We start from the raw sequence: 21275 nt of genomic DNA, 5'->3' as shown, positions 1-21275 counted from the left end.
TGAGCCCACATTTAAGTTTAATAACCTTGTCAAAATTTAGAACTTTCGGATAAAATTATACTTGAGGTTAGAAACGCAAATTTGCTAATACTTTCTAAAATTTAAGGTTAAAGATGACAAAATTTACTTAAATTTGAAGTGTAATTCGATGAAATTGATACAATGTGGTGAATTAAATTTTCTGCCCAAAAAAGAGGTTTAAGATCTCTGATTAAATTTACTCTTGTTCTTTTTACTCAATTGTGATCCTTTCCACATATTCAATACTTCATTTCACAGATAATTTCAAAAGAACAAGCCTAAGATTAAATTTCAAGACATTAGACGCAGAATTAGAGATAAAATTAAATAAGCAAAATAAACCAATAAGGTTCTGATTTTCTTTTTACTTCTCGAGTATGAGGCTGGTCATAGGCATATGAATAGGATAATATGCAAAACAGCTGGACAAAGCACACTCAAATTTACAAAATTCGAGGAACGAGATCCGCAAGCTAAAATTCTAGATGCAACAATTTTCTGAATTAGAACATGACATTTCACACTATAAAAGATGTATGAACAATAACTCACTCAAGTTTCAACCATACTAATTCTTGTGACGATTATTCATAATGTTACAACTAGATTAATGAGTAAAATATTGTTACCAAAATTGAGGCCGATGTTGTAGGGCCACCCGGGCAAAGACTTGGGAAAATGGGACGAAGTCGTTTGCTAATTAGTCATTTCTTTGATACAGGTTCAGCTTCTCAGTACTTCTTGGCACCACTGATAGAGTGGGCAAAATAATGCCATGGAGAAACCGAGCAAATACCTCTTACTTGAGGCAATTAATGGCTGTGAGTTACACATCTTACTTGTTTTACGAAGCTGCAACTTCAGTGTAGGCCACACTCTTAGCTTTCTTTTTCGAGCTACTTTTCGATTTGGATTTACGTTTCTTAGAGGGAGCCTTATCTTCTGGCTCATTATGAGTCTGATTCTGCTCATCGGTATGTTCATTCGAAAGCTTTATATCTGCTGTTCCAGTCTTCATAATGATGTCAGCTGGGGGTTTGTCATTGGCATCATTCTCTGGTTGAATCACTGACATTCCAGTCAGTGTGTAGTCCAACAAAAATGAGCTTCTTACAAGTCTGTCTATCCTGCTAAAATGCCTCTGGGAATATGGGATTAGACCTTCAAGTAGTTCCCCAATACCTTTGATCTGAAAATATATATATACACACACACACGTAAGCATAATAGAAACATGAAAAGGGTTGGCAAAATCTACTGATCTACATTCAAATACCAGCAACAAGATCTTGAATGATAGATGGCCAACCCCTTTAGTGTTCGTTTCCAAGCACAACAGGTGAAAGCTATTTAAAACATAAACGGGAAAAAAAAATGCAATTCAATCCCTTAAGTTATAGTCCCCGCAGGATTTTCACAGAACTGAAAACACTGTTTTCTTCCGGGCATAACTTCTCAGTCCATTATGTGTGCACACTCATATACATATACTGAGCTTAATGGAAAGGGACGGGTATAAAACATCATACCGGACACGCGTGTAAACATATTTGAAACTACTTCCTAATACACTTAGGATTCTTACAACTAAACTTAATTGCATTCCTTTACAAATTCAATTCCATACATTAAAGCTCGGTTGATGACATTTTAATTTTTGGTTTGTTTCTCAAAATCATGCTTATTTACCAACACTTTTTTTGTTTGTTTCCATTTCCAACCTATTTTCAAAAAATAATAATGATAAATAAATAAATAAATAAAATGTATATCTAAATCCTAACCATACTATGGGACTAGGGGGAAAAATCAAAAACTATTTTTGTTTTTTAGTTTTTAAATTCCACAGGCTTCATTCTTCAAAAGGAAACCACAGCCACTAAAAAGAAAATTAATTTAGTTTGGTTTCCTTGTAATTTTGAGCGTTAAGACTCTTTTATTTTATAAACGAAAAGCTTTGTTTTCTTTTTTTTTTTTTTAATTTTAAAAAAAAAACCACTAAAAAGAAGACCATTCGCCAAAAAAGAGATGGATCGTGTACTTTGAAATGTTTGACATGTCTTCCATGTTAAACTTGAAGCGACAGAAGAAGACATACCTCAGTGATCTCTGTTGGAGGAAGGACGCTGAAAGCTCTGAAAAGCACAAATTGTGCAACGTGGCAAAGTTTAGGCTTCGTATTCCATTCTCTAAGATATTCAAACAATAGACGAAACTCTTCCTTTCCAAGAGCACCGAGAGACTTTCCAACATGATTATCAGAGTCGTTCTTGCTGTGGAGAGAACAAATCTAAGAATATACCAATGAGGTATACGCAGAAAACAAAATGTAAAATATTGCTAACCTGCAAAGTTCAGAAAATAATACATATAGCCTATGTGGCCTACGGAGTTCAAAGGCAATTTGAATCGCTTTGGTGTAGTCAGCATCAGAAACAGCATTTTCCAGTTCCTGACCTTTCAAAACACCTTCTTCCTGCATTAATCATTGAGTACATGTCAACAAACCTACGCATAAAAAGGACTTTAGGTAAAAAAAATAATAATAATAAAAAATAGGATTTTCTGTCAAGCTCTAGTTTAATCCGCAAGTCCAAGATTTACCTCTGAATAGTTAGAAGTATTTAACAGTGGACACTTCTTAGTCTTTTAACCCCTTATCTACATATTAAACTCATCTTTTAGCTTCTTGGTGGTGCCATACTTACAACCAATTCTTTTGTAATTATCCAATTGCGCTAATTCACAACAATTGGAAAAAGGTTTTGTAATTAGCTCTTTTGGGAGGGGGTTCTCTTTTTTGGATAAAGAAATATTTTATTGAATGAATGAAATAGGAAAAACCCAACATCTGAAGTTATGTATATTACTTACAATGACTATATGGGGTGAATGTAAAATTGTAATGGACGTGTTTTTAGGGATTTCCTCCTTTACGTATGATCATTTAATGGATTTGGTCCTTACTAATACTTCTCGTTGGTTTAAATTTGAGATTCCCATTACATATTATAGGTTGAAAAGTAGGGTTTATACCCTAGGAGTATTTTTGTCTTTTTATAGTACTCTAGAGTTTCCTATTTTTCCGTATATACGTGCAGCCTGCTTGTATCCTGATGTATCAATTCTAATATGAAAATTCTATATTGTAGTTTTTTCTCCCTATACTAGGGTTTTCCACGTAAACCTGTGTGTGCCTTTTTTTTCTCTTCTCTTCGTTTTTCATCATGGTATCAGAGCAAGGAGACGAAACCCTAGCCACCATTGAGGAAAACCCAATAGGAGAGTCACAATTGCCATTAGTTGACAACAATGGCACCAATATAGCCATTATCGTGCAAAATGTCATAGAACGGTATTGCCAGACAATTCTCCCACATCTCCACAGAATTAACCAACCGACCGGAGCAAGTTTTCATGGCACACCTCAGACGTTTGGATTCTAGCCGCAGTCAATGCCCCAACTGCCACTGATCGGCGCGATCCAACCCGTACACCAGCAACAGACTGGCGCGACTCCACAGATCGGCGCAATCCAAGCCGCACAGCAGCAGCAAACTGGCGCGACTCCACAGGTCGGTGCAATCCCAATAATCGGCACGATCCCAGCCAATTCCAGTCGATCCCACCGCAACCGCAGCCGGTTCCAGCCGATCCCAACTGCGGCTTCTACCTTGTTGGAGCCGACCCTAGTCACGACTGCCACCCAACGCCGACCATTAGCAACCCTTTGTTCCAGTCGGATTTGAGTAGTAGCTTGGGCCTGTCGTCTCCTACAATTGGAGGGTTTGAAGTTGGGGAGTCATCATCCCACTACCCTCAAGGTCAAGTTGGTACAATCCAAGATCAATTTACCCAACTTAAACTTCAAATTAAACAACAATACGAATCTGTTCAGCAAGCTCTGGGAACGACCTCAAATGTCCAATGAGGCCTTCCCTCAAACTTACCGATTTACTCAAGAAATTCAGTAACTTCTTTCCCTGCTTTACCTATTGCAAATTTATTTTTTGGGGCTATGGGAAATTTTGCCGGCTTTATCATTAGGGAAAAATTAAATGGTCACAATTACTTTTCGTGATCTCAATCTATTAAAATGGCCTTTGAGGGTCGACATAAATTCAGGTACTTGACAGGTGAAATTCTGAAACCGAGACCAGGTGACCCCCAAGAACGTATCTGGAAGGGGGAGAATTCCTTACTTTAGTCTTTTTTAGTAGGCAGTATGGAGCCTCATATTGGAAAGCCTCTACTATATGCTACCACTGCACGAGATATTTGAGATGTTGTTTAGAAGCTATATTCCAAACGACAAAATGCTTCCCGACTCTATACCTTACGCAAGCAAGTTCACGAATGCAAGCAGGGAACAATGGATGTTACAGCTTACTTCAACAAGCTATCTCTTCTCTGGCAAGAAATGGACCTTTGTCACAAGATGGTCTGAGACTGTCCGTGTGGGGGAGTCCAACATTTCAAATCTGAGGGAACTGATAGTGTCTATGATTTCCTTGCTGGGCTAAACTCTAAGTTCGATGTTGTACAGAGCTGAATACTGGGACATCGTCCGATACCATCCCTGATGGAAGTTTTCTCTGAAATTCGCCTCGAGAAAGACAGATCGAGTGCTATGAATAATATGTTGATTCGTCAACTGATTCTACTGCTTTTAAGATGTCAAATCTTGTTAATAACAAATAGAACAGTAAGCCTCCCTGGTGTGTGAACACTGCAAGAAGCTCTGGCACACCAAAGATCAGTGTTGGAAGCTGCATGATCGTCCACCTAATGGTAAACGGCATCAGTCAAGTTCTGGACGAGCACTGGCAAATGAGTTCGCAAATGGAGGTCCTCAGCCTCAAAACCAAGAGACTAGCCAGAATAACTCCAGTGTTGTGGGTGTGAGCACAATTGCCCAGTCAGGTACGATTCAATCCTTTGGCCTTGTTAGTATAAATGGTAATGAGCCGTGGATTCTAGATTTGGGGGCTACCAACTACTTAATTGGCTCCTCTGATCAGTTTATTTCTTACTATCTAAGTGTTGGGAATGAGAGAATAAGAATTGCTGATGGATCTTTTGCTCCTGTGGCTGGGAAAGGCCATCTTTCTCCCTTTGAGGGATTAACTCTACGAGATGTGTTGTGTATTCCCAAAATTTCCTATAATTTATTATTTGTTAGTAAGATTACAACGGATTTGAAATGTCGGGTCACTTTCTCACCTGATGCTGTTTTTTCAGGATCTAAGCTCGGGGACGACGATTGGCACTGTCCGGCATGACAGAGGCTCTATTTCCTTACTAAAGATACTTCTTCTAGGATATGTGATAGGACTAGTTTACTTTCATCATGTTTTTCTACTTTTGAAAAAGATTACATGTTATGGCATTATCGTCTTGGACATCTTAGTTTCTATTATATGAAATATTTATTTCCCCATCTATTTCACAATGTTAATATATTCGACTTTGACTTGTGATGTGTGTATTCGTGCTAAATAATCTCGTGTCTCGCTGAGCTCTCAACCTTATAAGCCTTCCAAGCCATTCACTCTTCCATAGCGATGTTTGGGGTCCTACACTACTTACTACCTCTACCAACAAACGTTTGTTTGCAACATTCATTGGCTGACCTAGGTCTTCCTTCTCACCGATAAGTCCGAGGTCTCATCGGTCTTTTAGCAGTTCTATACCACTGTAGAAACTCAGATCGACACAAAAATTGCTACCTTCGAGAAAAGGTACAAGATCCTGCACGAAGGTACAAGATCCTGTAGTGGAGAATCAAATGGGAAGAAAAGCCATGATACCTCTCTTGATCTTCCTATTGCTTTGAGAAAAGGTACAAGATCCTGCACGAAGTATCCACTGCAAAGTTACCTGTCTTACAATAATCTATCTTCCAAATTCAATGCCCTTACTACGAGCCTGGATACAGTTACAATACCAAGCAATATACATGTAGCAATGGAGATTCCTGAATGGAAAACTACAGTTATGGAGGAAATGGGAGCTCTTGAGAAAAATAACACCTGGGACCGAGTTACTCTCCCAAGGGGACACAAGGCAGTTGGGTGCAAATGGATGTTTACCGTTAAATACAAGTCTGATGGAACAATTGACAGATACAAGGCGAGATTAGTTGCCAGAGGCTTTACTCAGACCTTCGGAATAGATTATTCCAAGACTTTCAGTTGCTGTTAACAAAAACTGGCCTATCCACCAGTTTGATGTGAAAAATGCCTTTTTTAATGGAGAATTAGAAGAAGTCTACATGAGTCCTCCTCCGAGGTTCGAGAAACAGTTTAATCACCGAGTTTGTAAACTAAGGAAGTCCTTATATGGATTGAAACAGTCTCCAAGAGCCTGGTTTGGCAAATTCACCACCTTCGTAAAATCACAAGGGTACAATCAAGGACACTTAGATCACACCCTTTTTACGAAAAAGTCAATATCAGGGAAAATTGTAGTTCTTATTGTGTATGTGGATGACATTGTCATATTAGGTGATGATGCTTCAGAAATTGACTGGCTGAAGAGGAAAATGCTGAGGAATTGGAGATTAAGGACCTCAGAAAATTGAGATACTTTCTCAGAATGAAGTGGCTCAGTCAAAAGAAGGAATTTCAAGCTCTCAACGAAAATACACTCGACTTACTTAAGGAGACAAGTATGACAGGGTGTAAACCAGTTTGATACCCCTTGTGGAAGTTAATGCTAAACTCAGTAACTTGAATAACAGTATTCCGATCAACAAGGAAAGGTATAAGCGGCTTGTTGGGAAGTTAATCTACCTTTCTCATACCAGACTAGACATATCCTATATTGTCAGTGCAGTCGGTCAGTTTATGCAAGCTCCTTATGAAGAACACATGAAAGCAGCAGAGTGCATCATGAGATATTTGAAAAACTCTCTTGGTAAGGGATTGATGTTCAGAAAATCTGACAAACGGTGCATTGAGGCACACGGATGCTGATTGGGCAGATTCTGTGGTAGACAAAAAGTTGACATCTAGATATTGTACCTTCTTGTGGGGTAACCTCGTTACTTGGAGCAGTAAGAAACAGGGAGTTGTTGCCAGAAGCAGTGCCAAGGCAAAATACAGGGCCATGAGTCTTGGGATAGATTTGGTTGAAAAAGGTGCTAACAGATCTCGATCAAGATAGTGATCTTCCGATGAAACTCTATTGTGATAATAAAGTCGCAATAAGCATTGCAAATAATCCAATGCAACATGACAAAACAAAGCACGTGGAAAATTGATAGACATTTCATCAAAGAGAGACTTGACAGTGGCAACATTTGTATCCCCTACGTTCCTTCCAGTCAACAAATAGAAGATGTTCTCACAAAAGGCCTTTCTAGACAGGGTTTTGACTTATGTGTTAGCTAGTTGGGCCTTTGTGATATCTACGCCCTAACTTGAGGGGGAGTGTTGAAAGTAGGATTTATACCCTAGGGGTATTTTTGTCTTTTTACAATACTCTAGGGTTCCCTACTTTTCTACATAGACGTGCAATCTGCTTGTATCCTAATGTATCAATTCTAATAAGAAAATTCTATATCGTGGTTTTTTTCTCCCTGTACTAGGGTTTTCCACGTAAACCTGTGTGTGCCCTTTTTTTCTCTCTTTTCTCTTCCTTTTTCAGCATTATAGTTTATCATTTTTTTTCTTTACAATTGGAGAGTTTATCATTTCTTTTTTCTTATACCATGAATGGATGTGAATACCAGCCCAACATATTATCCAACCCCATAGTCATTCTCCCACGGGGTGGGGCATAACTTTATTAGCTAGTCCTGGACTCCCAAAATCTCAATAGCCACCTACCTAGGTGCAATAAAGCTCAGATTTGGAAAATAAGAAAGGCCCTCACAGCACATTGGCCAAAGACCTACAGCCGTAATCACTCTACGTCCATACACATGCTCAACATTTTCTTTGATCTCCAGCTACTCAAGCACCCTGTCACCAGAACAATAGGTACTCTACCTGCAGAATGTTTTCTTTTTTTTTTTTTAATGAAATTTTTTTACTTTAGTTGAGTAAAAAATGGAAGAATACATAGGCATACAAAAATGAAAAGCCCACAAAAGGCACCCAATTACATGAAAGGGCTCTAGTCAAGAAATAAGACCAAGCAAATATTTACAAAAGGGCCTAAAAATAAAGGTCTGGAGAGAGAAAATCTATCAAGGGAGGACCCATTATTGTTACAAGTACTCTTTTGAGGTTTGGGTTATGTGGAGGAACGGAATAACAAGATGTTCAGGGATTAAGAGAGAGAATCTTTCGAGGTTAGGTCCCTTGTTAGATATTATATTTTTCTTTCGGCTATGGATCCGACGACCTTTTGTGACTATTTATTGGTTCTATTTTATATAGTTGGAGTCCCTTCTTTTAGAGGGATTCCTCTCTTTTGTAGACTTGGGTTTTATGTGCTGTTGTATTCTTTCATTTTCATCTCAATGAAAGTTGTCATTTATATTCAAAAGAAAAAGAAAAAAAAAAAAAAAAGAACAAAAGTCAAAACAGTGTTACAAGCACTCTTGCAGCTTCTAAAGATTCTATTATTTCTCTCATCCTAAAGCTCCCAAAAAAGCTTAGATCCTAACCTACAACAAAAATTTCCTTTCACACGGAAGGGTGTGGGGAGGATAAGCTCTCCTCAATAAACTTCCTACTAATGTTTCAAAAGACTAAAGGTGACCTTGAGGCTTTTCCTCTTCAAGAGGAAAGGCGTGAGTCTTGATGTAGTATGAGACATAAGCCTCAAATAGTGAATTAATAACATTTTACACATCCTAAATTAGTATAACCAAGTACTAGTAAACATGATAGCCATATAAAAGTGCAAAAAGAAAATTCACCACCACAATTTTCACTTGATCAAAAATTCTTAAAGGATATTTTTATCATAACTACTATTACTATTATCATTAATAAAAATGATCTATACTATAAATGTTTGCCTTCAGTGTTTTTAAAGTCACAACAATAAAAGCAGAGTCATAGTTCAAATTGTCACAACTCAAACCTTAATATTTTTGAAGAATTAGGCAAATCACTATTATATTTCTAATCATTAGACTAGACTTAGAGATTTTAAGTCTCTATGCATTTTCACAAGGAGCAAGTCTCTTATGATTCAAAGAAGGTGCATGTCTCTTATGATTCAAAGAAGGTGCATGTCTCTTATGGTTCAGCAAAGTCGTAAGTCTCAAAGCTTATTGAAACATTGTTCCCTACAACTCAGCGGATTGACAAAGCTGAAACCAAACATCACAAAGAACGCAAGCACCAGACTGCAAGAGCAAAACCATGACTCCACAGTAAGTGATCCAGGTGCTTAGACGTCCTACAGAAGAGAATACAACGTAGCCCATCTACCAAAAACCCTCTAGCCAAGATGAACTTCACCTTCTAGGAAATGTTTACCTACCAAATTGAAGAAATGAGCTACAAGAAAAACTTTTGGAAGTAAAAGGGCTTTCAAAGGAGGACATTTCTTCTCTCAGACCTAAAAGACAAACCTTTGGAAGGAAAAGAAAGGTGAACATCCCTTCTCTCAAGCCTAAAACATCCCTTCTCTCAAGCCTAAAGCAAAAGGACGAGGGGATAACAGAGGAAGAACATCCAACGTTTCCCTACCAGCCAATGCATATCGGAAACCCAAGGAGAGATGAGGAGACAACTCCAACTTGTTGAGGATCAAAGCTATCGAGTAGTTTATGAAAGAGGACAGATAATATAAGCGAGAATACAAGGAGCCTATACCAACCACTTGTCCTCCCAATATATCGCCTATCCCCCACCACATTATGAATAAACTAAGAAGAAAGTGGAAGATCTGACATAATTGCTTTCGACGAATTTCTTGAAGTGCCATTTAACCCCTCACCAGTCCACTCAAAAGGATGGGCTCGTACTTGCTAACAGTAACCTTGTGCCATAAGATATTTACAACAGAACCACCGAGCCATTTAGACTATCCGAAGAATGAAACTATATCAATTCCCTACTTGTTGCACCAGGTAGCACTTTGGTTCATTATGGCTATCAGATGAGTAATTTCTAATTCACCAAAAAGAGTTTTTGGTTAAGAAGTCCTTTAACGTCAGACACAACCATAGAACACGATGTATTTTTCTTATCCAAAAAAAGAAAAAGAACAAGATTTATTTCACCATTTCTAGAAATCCTTCCGAGATATAATACCTCTAGAGGGGTTCCCCAGAACAATTTCAATCCTAACAAATAGACGAGATGGTGAACCATGAAAAGTAATTCTCAATTTTGGGGCTCAAAAGATCCACTTTTTTCGAAGACAGATTAGAAATAAAATATCTATAGAGCATCATAGATTTGCAAAAACAACTCCATTTGTACAAGATTAAACCATCTTAAATCTTTAATTTCTAATAGTTCAGCATCCATGAAATATCATAAACAAAAATACAAGAATTAAAAAGATAATGAGATATCCATCTAACCTCTTTGCGCAAAGCTTCCTCTTTATCAAGTGCCGTAGAATCATACCAGAGATTGACAGCAGCATCGCTTCCACCTGTAGCAAGCATTTCTGTCTTCTTTCCCACAGCTAATGCCCAAACCTGCACACTAAAATGTTGTCAATAACAAAAGTTCCTTTACCTTATTTTCTTTAGATAAGTGACAATTACATTGAAACTACATTATTTACATTCATTAGCAGAAAAAGGACTGGCAAGAAATCCAGCCCATCTGAACCTAGCAACGTATAAAGACAAATATTCTTATTTCTAGTCTAAAACCTTCCTTCAAAAGGCTCGAGTTAGATAAAGAGAATGATCTTGCCCCTAAAGATTAATTGAACTATCTATCATCCACTCGGTGATGCTTGGAGCAGACACCGAAAAGCATAACTGATCACAATAAAAACAAAAGAAATAGTAGCAATAATAAAAAATAACAGAGTCAATTGCTCGCCTTGTCTTCATGCTGATCATAGACAGCAATCCGCTCCTCTGTTTTTACTGTCCATAGCATGACTGATCCATCAGCACCTGAAAAGACGATAACTTGGACGTGTCATATCTAACTTAGTATACAGGTGAAAACTGCCAAACTCAATAGCGGTGAGGATCAATACCGCAAGATACAAGTTGGGTACCACGAGTAAGAAAAGAAGCCCTCAACACGCTTGACATATGACTTTCAAATGTTTTCAAGCAGGAACCATCTGATATTGCCCAAATCTTAATAGTTTTGTCACCAGAAGCAGTGACTACACATTGATCAACTGGTGAAAACTCTACAGACCAAATCCCCCTTTTATGTCCTCTAAGCACAACCACAGATACTAGATCAGGAAGCCTCCAAACACAAGCCGTTCGGTCCTAACAATGAGGAACCCAAAGATGAATAACAAACCAAGTAAGAATTCTTCAAAAGAAAGTGACAAGAATTCTACAAAAAGTGACAGATAATATTTAGAACAGAAGCTCAATCGAAGTTAAAAGAGCCTATTTGTTTTATATGAGTTAAGAGCCTATTAAAGTTGTTGATTGTGCACCATTACTCAATTTCAGTGGAGCTTGGTGAAAATGAATAGCTTATTGGACATTCAAGTACCCAAAATGAAGGCTTAATCGTCAAACCACCAAAAGGAGCTCCACTCCAGTACTAAGAGCAGTTGCAAGTCAGAATTAAATTTTAGAGAGCCATTTTTTTACATTATAATTCAGTTTGATTATGGTATTGTAATATTAAGTATTGGTTCAATTCTTCATTGAGAGCGCAATCAGCTTTCCTTGAATTAAAAATGATTTTCATCCTGTCTTAAAGATGTTAATAAGGAATAGATAATTATTAATCGAAAAAATTCTGTGAGCAAATGGAAATTCCAAATCAAAGGCCATAGAGTTTAGCATAGATATAAAAAACAGTATAGAGATGTATTATTATAAATTTTGTCTTGTGAGTTCCACAACATATAGGGTAGGAATTAGATTACCACATATTTTGGTTGAGGATATACTTCTTATATTCTCAAGTTGGCAGAAATATATTAAAACCATGAAGACCAGAAAATATTACTCGATCATAGAATAACAAGAATCCTGTCTAATATAACTGTAACTATTTATTCATAAGAAAATCAATAGTGAGAGGAAAATAAAATCAGTTATCACTTTTACATTGTGGAGCCTTCTTTTTTATGATTGGGAAGACACCATTTATTGGTCTGAAAATATAAGAGGTGAAAGGCCACCCCTCCCCCCCAACACGCACACGCACGTGCAGCTCAAGTTGGATTTAATTAGTAGAATTTAGTTATAAAACCATGTTGATGTGCTCCAACTAGAAGCCAAATATTTAGCAACCTCCCGAAGCAGTTAGTATTAAAAAATTAAACATACAAACTAGTCAATATATATAATTAAAAAGGAAAAGCAAAGGTCAGGTGTTGTTGCGTTGTAAACCTGCTGGTGGCAGGAAGTAATTTATTTGGAAGTGGGTCAAAATATTATTTATAAATTACTAACCTGAGAACCACTACAAACTAAACTGTCATTTGGTGCAACTGCTATGGAATTGATATCCTTGTCGTGGGCAGCTACAATGGCTTTAGCTTTCAAATTATTAGGCTTTGCATCCTCAGAAAGACCATCAAAACTCCACACCTTAAGAGTACGATCACTAAAAAGACAACAATATAAATTAATATGTCACAAAGTAACAACAAAAACATTTACACAAAAAAAAGTATATGGGTATATGCATTTTATGCAGCACTACGTGAAAAATGTAGCCATAACATTGATGGCAAAACTAAAGTAACACATTGAACCAAATAACCAAAAAGTAATTAAATATAAATGCAGAAAATATGAGAATCGTTTTCATCTTATTTGTTTGTCAAGAATCAAGTTACTAACTAAAAAAGTATAAGTATGCAAAACAGATGCCTAGAATAGATTCTAAAAATACAGGCCACAAGACCTTTCATCAATTTGGTCCAGAGTCGAACAGAAGCACAGGACTTAAGGGTCCTCAATCAAGGACTTGACTCAAATAATAAGATTGTCAATAATCAAGGTTAGTCATGCTTTAGGGATTAAAGACAAACCAAATGAAGTAATATCTAATAAAGCTCATCTGAAGACCTTAGCCAATGAAGCCACCCCTTGGGGTTACAAAAAAAGACACGGATATGGTAAACAATGAATTGATCACCATGTCATTAGTTAGAGAAATCTCAATCCAAATGATCCTTATGAACGTTTTTAATTAAAAATTGCTAATCACTGCCTCCACATACAGAACACAAATGTAAATGGAAAGGAAATAATCATACAATAAAACCCACCTACCTACTGCCACTAACAAAGAAGTCCCGTCGCTTTTTTGAAAATGCAACCGCTCCAACTGCTCCCATGTGACCTACACCAACACCTATGCATGTTTTGCTTTCTGCTTCCCACAACCTAACCTATACAGAAAGACGTATGAGACGGAAGTACACACTTCTTTAAGCTAAGCAACCATAAAATATAAATAATTTGACCAACTAATATAATGTGCCAACACATCGTACTCATGGGACAAATTCAGATCCAGTACTACTTAATTACAGGAAGAAAAAAGAGAAATGACCATACATACATACATACGTACATATATATATATATACACACACACATACATATAGCAAGAAAGAAACAGGAATGACCATAAATATATATATACATTAACAGAAAAAGAAGTATGAAAAAAAAGTATGAAAACCTTTACATGAAGAGAAGAGAGATTATTATTTTCTTATATAAGTGACAAATTTCTTAGCAGAAAGCAACTTTTTCACAAAGGGTATTTTCGATAACCCTTACATGAAGAGAAAAGGAAGATAAAAAATCAACTGTCTGAAAGAGGGAGGGAATGGACAACTTACATTGTTATCTTTACTTCCAGTTACAATAAGTGTGCTTCCAGAGCTTGATACACACGAGTCAAGACAAAGAACTATATCTGTATGACCAGCCAATATGTATGAGCATGACTTGGAAGCAACATCATAAACTCTGATCTGTAAACATCCAAATTTGATACATTTAATTATCAAGATGTCCACACAGATATTAATTTAAACAAAGAGAACAAGTAGTCCAATATCTAAATGTAATGATCGTCAGAATAGATTATTCATAAAATAGAGTAGCTGCAGACAGCTAGAGAAACAGTATGGTCATCCTACAGAAATGGGAAAATCCATCATGTAGAAGCCTAGTGCTGGATATTTGTCCATACATTAGTCATCAGATGAGCACCTGTTAAAGATAGCTCACCTAGTACCCCACAACTGTCATATAGAAATCGAGTGCACCCTTCGCTTTAGTCGGGCACCTCCATAACATATTAAAATTTTAGATTCTCAGAGATCAATAAAGAAGCAACCAGAAGATTTTGAGTAAGAAGGAAGAGCAATTTACATGTTCAACATTGGTAGCAACTGCAATGAATTGTTCATCATCACCTAAGAACTTCAAATCTACAATCTCTTCATTATAACCTATCAGCCTTTTGCTTGTGATCAAACTCATTTCGTCTTTCGAAGTTTTCACTGGAGAATAGAAAATAAACTGCTGATCAGCAGTCACACAAAGCAATCCTCGATTTGAAGGCAACAAAACAGCAGCAGTGAAGCCCCTATTCCCTTCATCCATCTTGTTAGAAACGTCAGAGGACTTTTGCTCAAACAAGCAAACTGCACTGAAAATGTAGTTTTTGATGTAAAAACATTCATAATAGAGGGGAAAATGTGTCGGACAAGATTTATGACCCACAGACATACTAGGCAATATCATGTGGCATGCAATCCATAGTACAAAATTACAAATCATGGTGAAGACACATCCAGAATAGGTAAAAAAAAAAAACAAAATAACAATTTATGAAGTACATGCACAACTGATGTAAGAAGAATAGGGATTAATCGGATAATTAGATAATATTCTAGATTAATTCCCTTTTTATCCCCACTCGTAATTAAACTCTGTAAATAGGAATCTTCCCCTCTTGTATCAAACACATTATTCATTCTAATAAAAGATCCACAATCTTGATTCGGGAGAGAATTCTCCTTTTACCTCCTTTAGGCTACATCAACAACTCACTATTATCCATTCTGCTAATATTTATTACACTAAGAAGGCATATGGTCATGAGCAATCATTTATTACTCCCCAACTTGTGCATCTCTTCTTGTCAGTACAACTGTTTCTTCATACATACGGCAAAATGAAATAACAAAATGCATGGAAGAACAAATTATATGATATTTGAAACTATACCTGTCGGAACTCCATAAACGAACAACCCCACGTTCTCCAACTGTGATAAAGTAAATTGCTGGAGACACGCTAGTTTCCTCTCTTTTTTTACTGAAAGAACCAACACATGAAGCAAAATCTGAACTAGAATGAATTACAAGAACAGCTTCAAGGACTTCGTATGTTAGTACAGTCTTCTTGCAGGTATAATTATGCAGGTTCCAAACATTCACAACCTGAAATCATGATGTGATTGTTTGTCAGCTCATTTCCAGGAATTTTGTAAGACTACAACCAATATGCTAGAAGATAATTACCACTCAGTAAGCAAGCATCTCAGGAAAGTTCCAAATTTGCAATTCATACATTTCCTGTGAATAACTATTAAAATAACCATAGCTCGAACTGACAAGTATAAACTTCCTTTTTGTTCTCATTGTACACAGGTTTTATATTCACAAGAGTCTAGACCATCTTACATGTATCTCAACTACTTTTACAAGACAACCACTTGTACATAGTTGTCAAACAAACTCATAGGGTTAACATTCTACCATAGTTTAGACCTATCTCCTTTACCTTTTTTCATTGGCCCCCGATGAGCATGAGGCCAACTTTGGGTGGTGTACTCTTCGTTCTTCAATGAAAAGTTGGTTTCATAGAAATTATAATTACATAGAAAGACATGGGCTATCCATCAAAAACACCTATTCAAATCCTTCAAATTCTACTGTTGCTATCATCCAAGTTCACCGTAAGATTGCAAAACAAATTTCTCCATTAATCATTTTTTTCCCTTCAAAGATACTCTCTTTTTCCTGGATAAAGTTAAGTCCTGTGCAAGGGCCGGTGAGGTGGTGCAGGTCCATTATTCCCCAAGTGGTAAGCTAGTCAATGCAAGCTCTAGTTTACAACTATCTATTGGCTGTTCATCATCTATCAGAGATTTACGCTTGCATGTCCAAATTTCTAGTCTCAGGTTTGGCAGATCAAAAATGACTACAATTGTTCAAACATGCACTAGCACGTGCATGTCAACATTTTTTTTTTTTTTTTTGGGATAAGAAACAACAATGTATATTCCGTCAAAAGCCAACAAAAACAGACCAATGGCAAGGGATTGAGAAGACCCCTCCCCAAAGCACTAGCACATCAACATTTAAACCACCAAACCTTCCTTACAGAATAAAGATCTGGTTAGTCAAGTAATCTTAGTAAGACACAATTCAATGACCAATTGTAGAAACTTTTTAAGCCAATCAGTTTACTGCAGCATTTGGGTTACAAAGTATAATTATTGAGTGCTGGTTGCAGAATCAATAAGAATAATAAGAAATACAAGTACTAGCACATATAATTCAACTTGGAAAGGGGAAAAAGAACAAGATAAGAAACATATACATGTGGCTGATCTGCACAGTAAATGGCACTCTCTAGGAAGACACCAAAATTTTGAAAAATAATAATTAAAAAAGGGAGAGGGAAGGAAGGGAGAAGAAATTAAGCCTTGCCTTATCTCTTCCTGCACTTAGTAAGGTCCAACCATCTTCAGATATAGCAAATGAAGTCACGGTTGATTCGTGACCAAGTGTAGCGATGCACTTCTTAGACATAAGATCCCAAACTCGGACATTCCCATCCTCACTTCCAGAGAAAAGCTAAAATACAAGGGCCAATATCAGTAATTGCAAAAAATACAACCAATAAGAAATTGAAAACAAAAGGCTTTCAATCAATTACTAGGTTGTCTTTTGATAAGCTGAACTCCAACAATTTGAAGGCAGTAGAGTACCCATACGTGATACTAAAAATATAGTGTTTTTATGTTATTCTCAAAGATAAAAGGATTTTGTGAATGAGGAAACAGACTACATACTATCATTTCACAACTACAAAATTAAAGATATTTAATAAACTGTTGAGTCCTATATGTGAAAAATAAAATGGAAACCAAAAGAGAAAAAAATTGAGGAATAAATGCAATAAATTTTGGATTCAGCTTTGATCACCAGAAAGGAATGACCATGAGACAGCATCTCCCTTAGTATTTGCAACCCTTTTTTAAACAAAAGATAAATTTCATCAATATACTTGACATTACAAAAAGGGCAATGGAGCTGCCTTTTTTCAAAGAATTGCCTAGGACAATTGAGTTACACAAAGGCTATCCAATTAGCATCTGCGGAAGTAAAAAGATAATTGCAAAGAAGATTTGATATAATAACCAAGAGGAAGTTGAGAACACAATGAAACCTCAAATTTTGAAAGTTGAATAGTCTTCCAAGAAAAATAAATAAATCGATTATGTTCCACCCAATCATCCAAAGGAGGACTCCACGTTTACTCAGATGACTATTGTCTGCCCACCAAACTTATGATAAGTGAACAACTCGACTAGACACTGGTTGATAGACCTAGACAATGGGAGCTAAAGTTGAAAGCATCCAAGCACTCATTCACAAACCCAAGGCTAACAATAAATGGAAATAATAGGAATAGTTGAATAGAAGGCTAGCAGTCTATAACTTCCTTATGTAGCGACTGTCTGGTTAGGATTAAGGTAGAAGCTAGTGCTCCTTTTCTTGGTTTTATCAATAACAATCAACCCTAGGCTTAGCAACCAAAGAAGAATTATAATTTTTGGGAAGCATGAGTTTGGGAGTAACTTAGGGCCTATTTGGTAGAGAATCTGGATTTTGTTTTATGTTTTCAGATTCATTGAGTTCAGCAAATATGTGTTTGACAGACAACCCGAATTCTATTTCTGAAAAACTATTTACGGATTTCGTAATCCAAATAGTGTAACTTCAGAAAACATTAACATTTTTATGTCTTCATTGCATCCAAATTTTGAATTTTAAATTTTAAAATGTAGAATTATATTAAATAAAGATGAAAATATTTAGAAATATAATATACCATGTTATAAACTCAATTCATTTTTTAAAAAATATAATATGTATTATGTATCGTATTATAAATTATATAATATTACAAAATAATAACTATGAACTTTTTTTACCATAAATTATATTCATAAATAAATTAATAATAGTTTATTAACAACTAAATATTAATGGGTAACTGCAACTAGTTTCATAATTTATAAATGTATAGTATCAAATACATTTTAAACAATTGTTTAAACTAGAATTCAATTTTTGAATCTGCTACCAAACACATATCTGAAAACATAAATACAACTTTGTTTTTATTGAATCTCTTATTTTCAAATTTTTGTTGTAAAATTCTCTATTAAACAAGCTCTTAGCAATTTGAAACCAAGAACATCGAGAGAACAAAGATTGTGGACGAAGGAAGAGGATGTGAATCCTAGAGGGGTTGTATTTGCTAGTAATAGCCATCTGGCTCCAAGAGCCATCATTTCACTAGAAAAGCATCATAGCCAGTTTTGTCTCTGATCATACCTATGCATATGCCCCCTCATCTTTAGCTAGACTAGCCATGTTTCACCTGATTTGGTGCGAGTTGTTGCCATGAAGAGTGCCCTCATAACAATTCTCTAATAAGTTCATCAATTTTCTAGGAAATAAAAGCCATGGCTGTGAATGCTGAAAAATAATATGTTGAAAGGCTGGAAAAAAAAACTAATCAAACAAGAGTTCCATTTGTCCATGATTCTCAAAAGAACTAAAACTTTCTACAACAACTTTCTACAACGCACCCTTCCTATTGGAAGTCTTTTTTAGCCAATGAACATCATCTTTCATTGTTCTTGATTCTCTCAAGAAGTGTTGGCTTCTGGAAATGGCAATGAGATGTTAAAAGACTCCAAAGCCAGCTAACAGAGTAAACCAATGAAACACAGAGAAGAGACCGACTTGTAAGCACCAACTTCAGAAAGGAGTTTGCATCCACAGATGAGATGCGACATACATCCATTCCTCTTCATTGATGAGATGCCATTTGTTCACTCTTGACAGAGACTATGGTCCACATGGCTTTCCTAATAACTCAATATCTAACCACAAACAACTCTCGTGTAAAACAACACCCTTTTAACATACTTTCAGGTGGTTCACAACACCCTATTAACATACTTTCAACGAGCAACATCATGTAATAGGGAATGATAAGCGGTTAGGATATTAATAACAATGACCTTTATAATGCATTAAATTACAGAAAGTGAAGATAAAATGTTTTGGTTCTGATACTTACCAATTGTTTGCTAGGATCAGGATGAAATAGAATGCTAGAAACAACCCCTTTGTGACCAGTGAAGTAATGAGTACAGAAGCCACCATCAACATCCCAAACAAGGACTTTCCTGTCAGCTCCTGCCGTTGCTAACAATCCCCCAGATAAGTGACAAGCCATACCCATGACAGGACCATCATGCCCCTATTTAAAGTCAAAAGACAAAACAAGAAAACAAATAATGAAGTGGAAATCATTAGTTACTCGCTACTAACAATAGGTTCATTCAGTTATGCCAAAAACATAATGCAGGTTAGAAAAACGCCACATTATTTCGACAATTCTCTCTATAAAAAAAAAAAAAAAAAAAAAGTAGGAATGTGTTTAATTCATAAGGAAGTCAAATATTCCCATAAGTCGGACATCAACTGTGAAGAACCACTTAAAAGTTGTAGTTCTAAAGTTACAGCCTTCATAATCAATTCCAGAAAATTGAGGTTCTCCCAGTACCAAATTACCAACTTGACTCGTCCATTTTAAAGCTTAGGTACCAAATGAAGCTCCCATTAGTTAAACCGTCCAAGAATTGAACAAACCTACTTCCTCAATAATCAAATAAAAACACTAGATGAACTTCAATCCCTCATTTACCTTCCAAGACCGAACACACTTCATAGTCGAGAGGTCCCAGACTCGAATCTGCCTGCTGTGACCAGCAGAGAACAGCAATTTATCATTTGGACTCAATGCCAGCGCGGTGAACACCTCAGACTCACCACCTTCCACAGTCGACCGAATGGCCGCAGTGTCTGAATCGACGATCTTTATCGAGTCGCCACAAGCACAGGCGATGAAAGAAGCGTCGGATGATACTACAAAAGCCCCGCCTTCGTAGAACTGTTGAAGGAACGGAACACAACGGTAGTTCTTCTTGAAGGAGAGAGTCGCCATTGGAGGGCAGAGCAAGACGTGAGAGAACAGGGTTTTGGAACTAAACGGCAAGACCGGGCTAGGGTTTTAGGCGCAAGCATTCTTATTTGAATAATAACTATCAACTTCAGTCTCCGTGGACGGTTGATTGAGCTCTAAGAAAAAGTACTTTACAATTTTTTGTTTTTTCTTTTGTTGTTTTTTTTAAGAAAAAAAAACATCAAGGTTTAAAATGTTGCTTTCAACTAATAAGTATTAATTTTATGAAAATATCGATATTTATCAATTTTTATGAATATTTTTGAAAAAAAAAATTATAAAATCAAAAAATAAAAAAAAAATCATTAATAAACATTTTATGATTTTTAAACAAGTTAACCTGTCTATTATTTATATTATATTTATATGAGTGACATTTTGTAATTTATTTGTTTTGTGTTTCATGAATTTTTCTATCCTATAATGGAAATGTTGATTCACTTGTCATGATGATGTTGAATCCATGAAAATGTGAAAATATCGATATGTCGATAGAAACTTAATGTTTTGGAAAAAAATACCATTTATAATTGGGAAATGGTCCAGATTAACCCAAAACTCAAAAATTTCTATGTAACTGACTTCTTTTTCTAAAAAATATGTTTTTTTTACCCTTTTTACGTGTGAAAGTTTTGTCCATATTAAATGTTTCACTTCTCCATATCTCCTCTTTGTCTGTTTTTGTAACGCCCCAGTCCAGTATTCGGAATCCGGATTCGGCCCCTAATGGCCCTGACATTCCCCTACGTCCCCTGCGACCTGGCTATGTCATCCTCCCTTCCTTCCTTGCCTTAAATGCTTAGAGCGGTTA

The 21275-nt window shown here is 36.3% G+C and overlaps 1 protein-coding gene across 1 annotated transcript; it reads right to left on the bottom strand.

The window, feature by feature from the left end:
- Positions 1–358: 358 nt before the first annotated feature.
- Positions 359–20558, bottom strand: TOZ (Transducin family protein / WD-40 repeat family protein). Its single transcript, XM_039046303.2, has 14 exons — positions 20147–20558; positions 19517–19699; positions 16846–16992; positions 15356–15570; positions 14495–14774; positions 13957–14091; positions 13379–13497; positions 12551–12704; positions 11155–11401; positions 10992–11068; positions 10517–10636; positions 2367–2497; positions 2120–2294; positions 359–1210 (listed from the first exon to the last, which is right to left on the bottom strand). Exons 1-14 carry the CDS (start codon positions 20444–20446, stop codon positions 866–868), a joined length of 2628 nt encoding a protein of 875 aa, XP_038902231.1. The 5' UTR covers positions 20447–20558; the 3' UTR covers positions 359–865.
- Between the last annotated feature and the right edge of the window lie 717 nt (positions 20559–21275).

Source organism: Benincasa hispida, chromosome 10 (genome assembly GCF_027475165.1).
Source record: "Benincasa hispida cultivar pf3 chromosome 10, pf3_genome.v1.1, whole genome shotgun sequence".
Taxonomy (NCBI): Eukaryota; Viridiplantae; Streptophyta; class Magnoliopsida; order Cucurbitales; family Cucurbitaceae; genus Benincasa; species Benincasa hispida.
The sequence above is the reverse complement of the archived record's forward strand: the minus strand, read 5'-3'. Positions and strand labels throughout refer to the sequence as shown.

What these genes read in the sequence shown, in the direction of transcription:
- TOZ (XM_039046303.2), bottom strand. Translation starts at nt 20,446, where the DNA reads ATGGCGACTCTCTCCTTCAAGAAGAACTACCGTTGTGTTCCGTTCCTT. An exon ending in CTGGAAGTAAAGATAACAAT is followed by an intron (nt 13,498 to 13,956) that starts GTAAGTTGTCCA and finishes CTTTCTGTATAG; the next exon opens with GTTAGGTTGTGGGAAGCAGA. An exon ending in TTATTTTCTGAACTTTGCAG is followed by an intron (nt 2,295 to 2,366) that starts GTTAGCAATATT and finishes TTCTCTCCACAG; the next exon opens with CAAGAACGACTCTGATAATC.